The sequence below is a fragment of the Mytilus edulis genome, chromosome 4, assembly GCF_963676685.1.
Source record: "Mytilus edulis chromosome 4, xbMytEdul2.2, whole genome shotgun sequence".
In the NCBI taxonomy this organism is placed as follows: Eukaryota; Metazoa; Mollusca; class Bivalvia; order Mytilida; family Mytilidae; genus Mytilus; species Mytilus edulis.
The window spans coordinates 23,040,826-23,053,192 of NC_092347.1; the positions used below are offsets into that span (position 1 = coordinate 23,040,826).

General features: G+C 30.8%; 1 protein-coding gene across 6 annotated transcripts in view; it reads right to left on the reverse strand.

The window, feature by feature from the left end:
* Positions 1-12,367, reverse strand: part of LOC139519243 (neural cell adhesion molecule 1-like) — a 57,845-nt gene that overhangs the window by 28,684 nt on the left and 16,794 nt on the right. For 5 of the 6 annotated variants that reach the window (XM_071311194.1, XM_071311191.1, XM_071311190.1 and 2 more), the window contains exons 4-6: positions 9,290-9,500; positions 3,404-3,442; positions 2,576-2,596 (exon numbers count right to left, since the gene is read on the reverse strand). In XM_071311194.1, coding sequence (XP_071167295.1) covers positions 2,576-2,596; positions 3,404-3,442; positions 9,290-9,500 — 271 coding nt within the window. The remainder of the gene's footprint in view (positions 1-2,575; positions 2,597-3,403; positions 3,443-9,289; positions 9,501-12,367) is intronic. The other variant, XM_071311192.1, reaches the window with a different exon arrangement.

A 12,367-nucleotide genomic window follows, 5' to 3' on the forward strand; every position in this document is an offset into this window, starting at 1 on the left:
AAAGGCTATGATATTCTCCCGCCATACCTCCCCAGATGATATTGAAATAGAATTTCAAAACCAATTAGTAGAATTTGTCTCCTGTCATAAACACTTAGGGATTACTTTTGATTCCAATGATAAATTCCATACACATATAGAAAATATTTTAAAGTGTGCAAGCACGAGATTAAATGTTCTTAAAAAATTGAAATATGTATTGAATAGAAATTATCTTGCTCGTATATATTTAACTTTTATAAGACCCTTTTATGGAATATGCATGTGAGTTATGGGATGGTTGTACTCAACAAGAAGCCGACAATTTAGAACATGTTCAGTTAGAAGCAGGGAGGTTAGTAACTGGGTTGCCCGTGTTTGCTAGTCGGGAAGCTATATATTTTGAAACTGGCTGGCAATTGCTTGTGAACAGGAGAAAATCCAGAATGCTCAATATGTTCTATTCTATACATAATGAGACTGCCCCTGATTATCTCTGTGATTTAATGCCCCCGCTTGTTGGTCAAGTATCTAACTACGATTTGCGAAACAGTAATAATTATGTAGTACCCGGTTATAGACTAGACATAACTAGAAAATTCTTTTTCCCATCCACTACTTTTGAATGGAATAGCCTTCCCCCCGACATACGTACGTCCAAAACATAAATATTTTTAAACGAAAGATGAAGTCCAAATTGATACAGCCACCTTCCTATTTTAGTTGTGGGGATAGAAAATTAATATCATTCATACACGTTTGAGAAATATGTGCTGTTCTTTAAATTCAGATTTACATCGTGTTAATATTAAACCCAGTCCCGCATGCAGCTGTGGCCACCCTGTTGAGGATAGTATACACTATTTTTTACAGTGCGCTCTTCACAACGAAGCCAGAGAAATACTGTTTTCAAAATTAGAAAGTTATGTTATATCCATTGAGCTTCTTTTAGCTGGTGACGGTGACCTTTCTTTTCAGCAAAACAAAGACATTTTGAGTCCGTACAATCTTATATTATAATAACACAAAGATTTAAAGCAGCCAATTAACATTCCAAATTTCTACTTTACAACCTTTCACTTCAGTCTAGTTGTTTCATTATTATTCCTTATTATATTGTATTTTTTTTTCTTTTTTCTTTTTATTTCTAATTTTTGTTTGAAGTATGTATTACATGCATTACTACTATGTTGTGTTTTTTTTCGCCATTATCTAATGTACTTTGTGTTTATATTTATATTGGGAGAGATCGTCTCTAATGTTGTTATAACTTGTGTCCAATCCCTTTTGCTACTTTTGCAAGTAAAATATGTTTAAACTAAAAGGTTATGCATATTGTTGTCAGTTATAAATAGATATACAAGTTGAAATGATAGGACTTTTTTTTACTGGGAACTCACTTTAGTCCCATGACTGTATATATATATATATATATATATATATATAGGTAAATTTGTCCTAGATATTAACCTGTAAGTTTCTTCATTTATTTTTATATGCGTTTATGTCATCGTTAAACTTGACATTTGCATTTTTAACACACAAAATACCATTGAAATGCTGAAAGACACATTTATTATGTTTCAGTTACTATTATCCGATAAAGAAAATTACGATTATCAAAGAAGAAAAATACCATAGAGTTACGATTATCATACCGAATTTTTCAACGGCAATTTTCAAAGCGCTCAGACGATTCCAGTGCACCGTTACGATTCAAATATGATGTAATGGTATAGATAAACCTTGCAGCTGAGTAACTATTGACAAAAGCATGCTACATTTAAGAAAAATTAGTGTAAAGATTTTACCTATATCTACCGTCGCCTTATTGGGATAATCGTAATTGCAGTTACTATTATCTCTTTAATACCAGTGCAAGAGGTGATGCCACATATGAAATCTAGAAAAAAAAGATGACACGTTTCTACAATTATGAACTTAAATGTCAGGCTTATACGTACAATTGTAATTACAATATATGTATTTTACAAAAAAATAAGTTTATCAAATATACACTATATTTAGATTTACTCCTTTTAATACTATACATTTTTCTGTACTGTTAGATTTAGAGAATGTTAAGAGCTTTTAAAATATGACATTTGGATAGCCGTAGCTAAATATGTTATTAACATGAATGTTTAATATGTAGTTATGAAAAACAATGGCAGAATATACGAGTGCTATGCCTATCGTCTTTATAAAGACAGTTTCAATCCCATAAAAATCACTATAATTACCAGCTACTTGACACCATTTTTTTTTTCGTTCTCTGCGCTCACTCGACAATAAGCTTTATATTGTGACTCGCAGTTGATATTTTACAATATCAATATACAAACAACCTGATAATCGGTACCTTGTTGAAAAAATCTTTATAAATATGTTCAGATTTATAAAAAAAAAGATATATGTTGAAACACCTCAATTAGTTGTCTATTTTATACATTTAACGCAATGGAATTGAGTGAGAAGATACATCTAGAAAGGTTTTCCGGAAACAACAAAATGAGGTGTTGTTTTTTCGCATTTTCTCACTATAAATGAAAAAAAACTCTAGATATGAATGTATATATTACATGTTTATACTTACGAGATTTTATGCTATCTTGATCTGAAAAAAAGAAAAAAAAGTAAAATTATTGCTCTCCGAGGAAAATTCATTAAGAAAGTCCATTATTAAATGATAAAATCAAAAGCTCACAAACATCAAACGAATGGATAGTTTTTCTTACATTCCGATAACACAAAAACTATCGCTTTCTTAAATTCAATTCAATTCTTATTTAGTTATGATTATCATGTTCACAAAAATGGTGTATAACTCAAGGCTTACGATGCAAAACCAATAAATCCACGAAAAAAATAAAACACCCACAAACACCAAACCAGTGCAATACTGATGGAAGACAAGTATTATTCATTCTGTTTCTATGATATAACTTTTTTGTAAATCATTCAATCTGACAGAAATTCTACTTATTCCTTTTTGTTACCTACTGACACTTTGGTAATTTGTAAGTGAAATATGACAATTTTTTAAAATAAAACAAATATAACTGATTGACATTAGTTGGGACGATACGAAAAATATCAACATATAGGAAAGACCTAGACAAACAGAAAACTTGGCAGCAAAATCAAAAATGATAGGTAGATGATGGTTACTTTGATTGTAGAGCAGCAACAAATCAAATGTCTTTGAAAAGGGTTGGGCTCATTTTTTTAATAAATATTAAGACAACCAAATCCAAAAAAAATGAAATACCTTGAAGCAACCAAAAAGCAAACAAAGTACAATACGAAAAACAGCAAACAAACATAAAACAACATAACACAAATCCTTTATCAAAACGGTCAATATTTGGTTCTCTTTTTCTATCATGAAAATAATACTATAAACATTTTAACAATAAATTACCTTTATAATGAGCTGAACCTTTAAAACGTCGTGGTGTTCCTAAAACACACAAACAATTTTAGCTTTACTTAAGATCAGAAACATTATATGCATTGTATTGTGTTCCCATGACCGTTGAATTTGAAAGAAATTGTTGCTATTCACAAACATATCAACATCGCAAAAGTACATAATAGCGCAAATTTTACGAATAAAGAGTTATGAGTGCATGATACAGTCGTAACTTTTTCACAGTATAAAGTTCAAAAACTTTCAATGTCATATCAGAATAGTATCAAAAAAACTAAAGAAGTTGATAACAAAAGATATACACCAAAGTTTATCAAAATCGAAAGGGAACTTATATCAATAGATAAACAATTGACCATAATTTCGAAAAACGTTTCAGTAGACGCTTGTGATATTGGCTGTACTTAATATTTGCAAGCCATAAATAGTTTTTATGAAAACAAATATGTGTACTTCTAAGACTCTACAACTTGATTTATTCTAAATTGACCATAAAGTACTTTTTATTATTAAATACCTTAATTTTAAAATACATAACGTTCATTTTATGCTGACACATCCCAGTTTAGTAAAAAAAAAAGTAAGTCAAATATGGCCTTTATCGCACTCATCCCTTCATATAAAGCTTTATTTCAGTATAACGTATAATGCGTTTACACATTCATTGCTGATCAACTTTCTTTGCATATAATGGTGTGGCGTGAATAATTTTATGTACTCTTTCGACATATAAGAAAAAAAACACCTACATTTGGTTTCAATCTTGATATTCAATACAAAGTGGTGATTTTCAACATTTATCCTTCAACCTTTTTTTTCTTTTTTCTTTAACGAAAACTATCATAATCTAACAGATAGTGTTAAAGTGTAAATAACTTGTCGCATTTTTCTACAAAATTCATCATTATATTCGATGCATATCAGTCGACGATCAAATTGTCGATAAATCCTATTTCACTTAGTTTGGAGCTCAAGCACATTTCTATTTACCTCTTTGTATATATCTGGTCAACCAAACACATTTCTGTTGCAATTTCCTCCTAAACTATGTACTTAAATTTTAAAAAATTTTGAATCAAACGTCGCCAGCACATTTGATAGGCTCTTCAATTACATATTTTAAAATTTGTTTGAATCTAAAATGTCTATTAATAGTATTTATGTATGTCCACAGAGTATCGATCGATACCTTTGCAATTCATTTTAAACTTCAATTTCATCAGAAAGCATTTTTTATTATCTGCTCCTTTTCAAAATAATTAAAAATGAATTTCTAATCCTTAATATGTAGCTGATGTAGCGAGTCTCTTATTGCAGCCTTGAGTTCTGTCTAAATTGTCATTAAATGCATTGTACAAAGATATTGTTATATTAATTACAAGTATTTTGCTCAAGCTTAGCTTGATTAACACCAGCAAAATGATTCCAAAATTACGCCTAAGAATACCTGTAAATGTGATCAGAATCGTGTTTAGCCATTAGATATTATGAACGAAAGAATATTTTTAATTAACAGTATGTTAAACAGGGCGATGAGATTCGAATCATTATTGTCCTTTATATTTCAAAATGTAAAACAAATGGGGAAACAACTACAATAGAATCTAATATGAGGTGAACACATTTCGTTAGGTGTTATTTATTTATATTAAATAGTTTAAAAGGTGAGAGTCAATTTTCCAGAAATAAAATTGAGAATGGAAATGGGGAATGTGTCAAAGAGATAACAAAACGATCAAAGAACAGACAACAGCAGAAGGTCAAGACTATTTTCCACGACCATTGTCAAGTCATATTACTATCCTCGCTAAAACTCAAAGAATTCCATCTATATAAATGTTAGTAATTCGATATTCAGTCAACAACTTGACTTCATAATAAACATGTGACCACATGAGAGATACTTATAGATAGCTTAAAGCAGCACACAATTTTTACAATTTATAATTTTTGGAACTTAAATCATTCATATTTTCATTCTACGCAACTTTCTTTTTTATGGATGATAAGATTTATATCCCCCAGCATATTAGTGGTTTTCGGAAAAGAGAAACTTTCAGCAATAATTGATTGCTGGTTACTTATTGTCCAGTGACAAATTGTATACACATTCAGAACGAGAACATGTAAATGTGATATCAATATTAACCCTGCTTTGTACCAGACTAAAAACACTGCATTAGCTAGATTGTTAACGTGATAGATCACAATTTCACATGTTAATTTACACGAACACACTATTCTGACGCCGAGCAGACTAGTTGCTGCTCTTTCTCCTTTAAGCCGCATGATTAGTGGATAAACAGAAAATACCCAGTGTTAACTCCCGCGCTTGAGGCGAGCCCGTTACAACGAGACCATCGATACGAAAGAGCCAATAGTTTATTGGTAAAGACACATTTTACAGTTCCAGTTATCTAAAACAAAAAACTATTTACCAAAAAGACTCCAATGGTAGACTATAGTATACTATGGTATAAAGATAAGCTAATCTAATTTGAGTAGCATTATACTTGTATGTAATGCTTTTTGTAGATATATACATTGGACAAATTGGCAATATTCTGATTTATGATATCTATGCAAGAACACATGATTGAGGTCAATAAATAAAGGCAACAGTAGTATAACGCTATTCGAAACTCATAAATCGATAGAAAAAAAAACCAAATCGGGGTTACAAACTAAAACTGAGCGAAACGGATTAAATATGAGAGGAGAACAACGAGACAACATTAAAATGTAACACACACAGGAACGAACTAAGCATTAGACAAAATCAGATGAGAATAACAAATATAACATCAAAACTAAATACATGAGTTTGGGATAGAAAAGTACCGTGACACGTCTTATAGTAATGAGAATGCACACTCAAATATAAGAGGGAACAAACGACACAACAGAAACACAATATTAAAATGGAACACACACCGAAATGAACTATAATATAACAATGGCCATATGTCTGACTTGGTACAAGACATTTAAAAAAATGGTGGGTTGAACCTGGTTTTGTGGCATGCCAAACCTCCCGCTTTAATGGCAATGTTAAATATAACATTAAAATGACAACATAACATTACAGGACTACAATACAAATAAATAGGAGAACAGTTTGGACAAAGAAACACGCGAATAATAGCTAACAAAATGCACCAGGTTTAAACTTTAATACACCAGAAGTGCGTTTCGTCCACACAAGACTAACTAGTGACCCCCAGATAAAAAACGTTTGAAAGTCAAAACAAGTACATAGTTGAACAGCACTAAGGACCAAAGGTTCAAAAAGGTTGTGCCCAATACGGCTAGTGTTGTCTGCTTGGGATAAACACATCCTTATTATTTAGAGCAATTTATACTTTTGCAAACAGTAAATTTTATAAAAAAGACTATATAACAGATATACATGATAAAACTGAAGTATTAACTAATTACAGAAAAAACCCGGATACATTAAATAAACCAACATAATCCAACACACAAAAATACACACCAGAGGTAGCTTAAGCCTCAACGCAAAAAGTGACGTCACATTTTAAATGTAAAAAAGCACAACAAATGACGTCACATTTGAAATTCTAAAACAGCCCCAAAAATGACGTCACATTTAAATGACTAAAACTATCTCTCAAAAATAAGATAGAATTAGGATAGATTTAAGATTATATTTGTCCTTAAATACTGATATAACATTTAATAACAAAAAAATGCAATATTTATTATATCAAACTGAGGTAGCAATTATACAATTAACTATATTATATTACAATAATACTGTAATTAATTATACATTTTGACAAGAGATAACCATTTTATTAAACGACACATTAAAAAAACCGTCTTTTTAAACATTTGTGGGAAATATTTCTAATTGAACCTTTAATTAATAAGAAGGCAGTAGCTACGAGATAAATAAATAATTTGAAATAGGATTTTTCTTTTGTGTGTAATCCTTCATGAAAGTGAAATAGTGAAAACAAAATACCTCTTTTAGCTGCTAGTATGGTTTAATTTTGTCAAAATAAGCTAAGAAACATTGATGATGAAGTGAATAATTCGACCTCATTGAATCGGTATTTGTGTTAACTTCAATTTAACCCCTTAGGTAGAGATGGATACCACATACATTGTGCGTGTTCAAACGAAGCTACATATCATAGAGCCCATGTCCGGTATATTGTTTATTTTAGACTTTTAATAATTTTGAAAATTTCTTTGCATTGTTATAAATCAAATATGATAGTTTGAGTTAAACCGGTGACCATGATTTTGACAGCTAGTGCCCCTTCAACACCCTTGTACTATATTCATTGTAAAAATGTGAAAATACACGAACGAAACAGTTTTGTCTGTTCTTCTGAATTTTCGAAATCAATACTTCAAGCATAAAAAAGAAATATGTATATTTAAAATTAAATCGTTAAAAAGTATTGAACAGTTCAAAGAGATTATATTGTAAAGGTATAACCAGAGTACATATATTTTATATTTTATTTCATCGATTACCATCAAGTCTTTGTGATTATGTAATAGAGATTTAAGTAATATTTGCTATCTCTTTTGGCTACAATAACTTGTGATTATTAAATCAAATAAAAAAATCATATAGGAATAATGCGGTTTTATTTCCGATACACTTTTTCCATTATTTCTTATTTCCAATGATTAACCATAAATTCATTGCTCACTAGATGTCTTGTCTAGGTTAAAAGTTATTGAGTACAGACACTAGAAATTTATGTCAACTATGTCTTTTCCTATTCCAAAGTTATTGCGTTCATATATTTTTTTGGCGAATCTTCGATATTGACAATAATTTCAAAATAAAAACAGCACGGTATAATATAGTTCTTTAATATATTCAAAATAAGAATGCGACTTTTCACTGTTGTTGTTTTCATTTTGTCTCAACACGGCGTATTTAGTTTCGCTTCCCACTGTACATGTTACTTAAAACTCCATATCTTTTATGTTATTAACTTACCATTAGCACGATTTAAAAAACAACTTTTGTATTTCTCCCGAGAACTAACTGCACACTCATATACTTCGGTCCAGTGTCGGTAATTTTTACATTTTAATGATTAAATTCTTTATTTTTGTCTTCTATACTTCGTTTGGTGATAAAATCGACAGGACTATAGACGAAATCACCTATGGTTTTTTTTAATCCCTTATTGTCAATGGGTTAAGTTTGGATGTCCTTATCCAGAACTCGAACCTAATCACAACCAGGGGTGATATCAGGGTTTCCGAAAGTGTAAGCAGAATCTGCACCACATATAGCATCAATGTACAAACAAAATGAACTAAGACTTTCAAACAGGTTTTTAAACCCTGAGACAGAATTGACCAGAGTCACATTAAGCTCTCTCTTTGTTTATTTTAGGATTTTATTGCATCTTGACGGTTTTTAATATTTTCTTTCTAATAAAAACGAAGTTTTAAATATTTGATTGGAAAACCAAATGACCAATTTCATCCATGTTTATTTCAGTCGGAGAAATAAATTGAATAGTGGTTTCGAATAAGAACATATCCATTAAATTAAAACGTTTTATGGCGTCTCCTAGCTAATGCATTGATGTTGAAATTAAAGATTTGAGACAAGGAAACAATAAACGTTTTGAAAATTCTGTGTGGAAGGATGTAAAATATATTTTTGTTCATCTGCTAAACAACACCTGTGACAATGTTTCCTTCTATACCGAGTAAAACTTTTCATTTGGAATGTCTTTCATATTCGATTTTTTTTCACAATCTATCTTACTAGCAGTTTGAACTATATTGAGGCAAATTGAGTTTTTTGTTAGAGAAATATGTCGTTAATGATTTCCGATTGTAAACTGGAACGGATGAAGTTGTGATACTGACCATTAACTCGAAGTAAAACAAGTCTTTTGTACTTCTCCCGAGAACTAACTGCACACTCGTATATTCCAGCGTCCGCTATTTGTACATCTTTTATTATTAGATTCCATTCACTTTTGTCTTCTACACGTCGTACGGTGATGCGGTCGTCAGGACTATATACGAAATCACCTATTGTTAATGGGTTAGGTTCAGATGTTCTCCTCCAAACTACCTGAAATTACATATAATTTGATAAATCATTATTCTTTAAATGGTAAGAATAGCTGAACAGATATAAAATTCCTTTCCAACGAGTGTCACCCATCCGAACCTAATCAATACCGGGAATGGTCGCTGGGTTTTAAGAAGTGTTAATAGAATCTGCTCTATATGTAACATCCATATACAAACAAAATGAAATTAGACTTATAAAGAGGTTTTAAAACTCTGAGATAGAATTGGCCATAGCCGCATTAAGTTATTCTGTTTATGTTCTTTATGTTTTGATTACATCTGAACGTTTTATATATTTTGTTTTCTTCTAGAACCTGTTGAATTTAAGATATTTCATCTCAAATCGAAAATATTGCCAATTTCAGTCGGAGATCAGGTTGGATAGTGCATTCGAATAGGAAAGAACTTTGAAAATAAACTATTAAATTTTCAAACATTAAAAAACACATAACCAACTAAATGAAAACGTTTTACGACGTTTCTTGGCAAGCATTGATGTTGAAATCAAGGATTTGATAAAGACTAGGAATTAGTATTTCTTTTTATCTGTTAAGCAACACTTGTGAAAATGCTTTGCTTTCAAACCGATAAAACTTTTTTTTTATTTGAATGTCCTTCATATTCGATTTTTTCAAAACTCTAGTTAACTAGCTTGAAGCAAATTGAATCTTTGTTGAGATATACGTCGTAAATGATTTCAGATTTTAAACTTGAACAAAAAAAACTGTGATACTGAAAATAAATAAAGATTTTAATGACGTCTTGGCTGGGAATAATTTGAAATGCAATTGGTCCTGTCTGTTTCATCTTAAGAAAATCGAATGATCAGTCGCGGCTTAAATACGTTTTGCAATATAATCAACTCTTACATAAACCAATGTTTCTAGGGAATTATTCAAGATGTACGTGTCAAGTGTATTAATGCAAAATTTTTCTTTTAACAAATTTGTTCTAATAGCATTTCCTTAAGGTAAAACAATGTATTAACCGGAACTAGTTGATGTATTAAAAGAACCAATATCATTAGATCGGCAAAAGGTTACAAAATATACAGTTATTTACGCCTTATCTTCTTCAGAAAAAAAAGATATAAGAAATACACTTGAGAAATACATTGATTATACTTTTCTGCATGATATGCTTAAAGAAAACGGATAATTATCCTTTCGAGAATCATCCGTGATGGCAAACCAAAATATGCACTGAGACTTGCTTCTGTTCGCATGGAGAAAATATAAAATTAAAGAGAACATACTGAGAGAAACGTGCCACCACCGGAATGGAAGTATATCAATTTTACACCAATTTGAGTTTTCCGTTGAAAACTTAATAATGGTATATTACCACACACGAACTCAGGCGGCACTTTTGTTGATTGGATTAGAAAAACCAGTCGTCTGAGGCAAAATTATTTACGGTTTTAGAATCCGGATTCCGTTTCACAGTAAAAAATCTAATTCGAAATATCCAGGACAAATAAAGAATTCATTTTGCAAAACAGAAATAACAGTGACACGTTAAAAAGCAATGTGTATTACATGCCTAGTCTACAACCACCTACTGCGAAAACAATCTATTTGATTTAAGTTATTCCTTATATTGCAATGTGCTGGCATTTATCGCCCGTTTGACTACAACGGTCATCAGGATACCAGAAGCTATATCATGCAGAAAGACATGCCAACCGCCCGGACACAATATTTCAAATTCGAGTCGACCAGTCTTTGCTCTAACTCCAAAATGTCACGTGTTCATCGGATAGCAGAAAATACAAATAAGTAAGACTTTGGTTTGATCTGACAGGTAATAGAACCAATGCCATTCTGCACTCGAGGTTAGCACGCAGCTATTAAACCAACGAGACCCGTCTTGATACCTAGAGAGAAAGTCGTGCTACACGTTTATATAAAACCATTCATTTCACACACACATTTATATGTGAATTTCAAACAGACATGGTTAATGCATGTCATCAGGGAATAATAAAGTTAATTGAACTTTCAAATGCATCAAAAAAGCAAATTTTATGAAGAACAGAAAATGTCTTATTTGTCTTACTTTTAATTATTTGTGTCAATTTAAAAATACAATACAAAATATAATACAAGAACTATTTTGGTCCCACAAATGTTTAATGTTAATTTTTATTCCAAAAGAGTTCATTATGTTATTGTTGTTGTTTGTTGTTGTTTGTTGTTATAATTGTTGTTGTTTGTTGTTGTTTGTTGTTATTGTTGTGGTTGATGTTTTTGTGTTTGTTTTTGTGTGTGTTGTTGTTTTCGATTTCGTCTTCTAAAATTTGTTTGGTTTAAATTGTAATATATAATTGTAATAGTTCTAAAAATTGGGCACAACTTTGGAAAGCCACACGAAAATTAAAGCCAGGTAAAAAAAGTCATAGTTAGCTTTACAGAGGGTCACCCAATCGAAGCTATATTGATAGTGCTTTTGAATTGACGAGCGTGTGATTTCTCTATACCAGACATTCCCATTTAAATTGACATTGCTTCATCGTTATATATGAACACCCGAAAAGCTTAATACAATTTCCTCTTAAATATGAGTTTTACTTTCAAACTGGAGAATTCCAGGTATCGATACCCCCATTCCCTAGTTAATTATTAGCATTACAATTAGAAGGAAGCAGAATATTCTTAAGACCAGCTATATATATCAAAAATTAACATAACAAAAATACCGAACTCCGAGGAAAACTTTAAACGGAAAGTCCCTAAGTGTTACACTCATAACATATGCATGTAACGGTATGCAACTAACAGGTCCTAAATTTTACTTTTATGTAACAAGGAATAATTACGTATGCTCATTCTATTGCATACGAACTTTTGTATTCACATTTTGTAT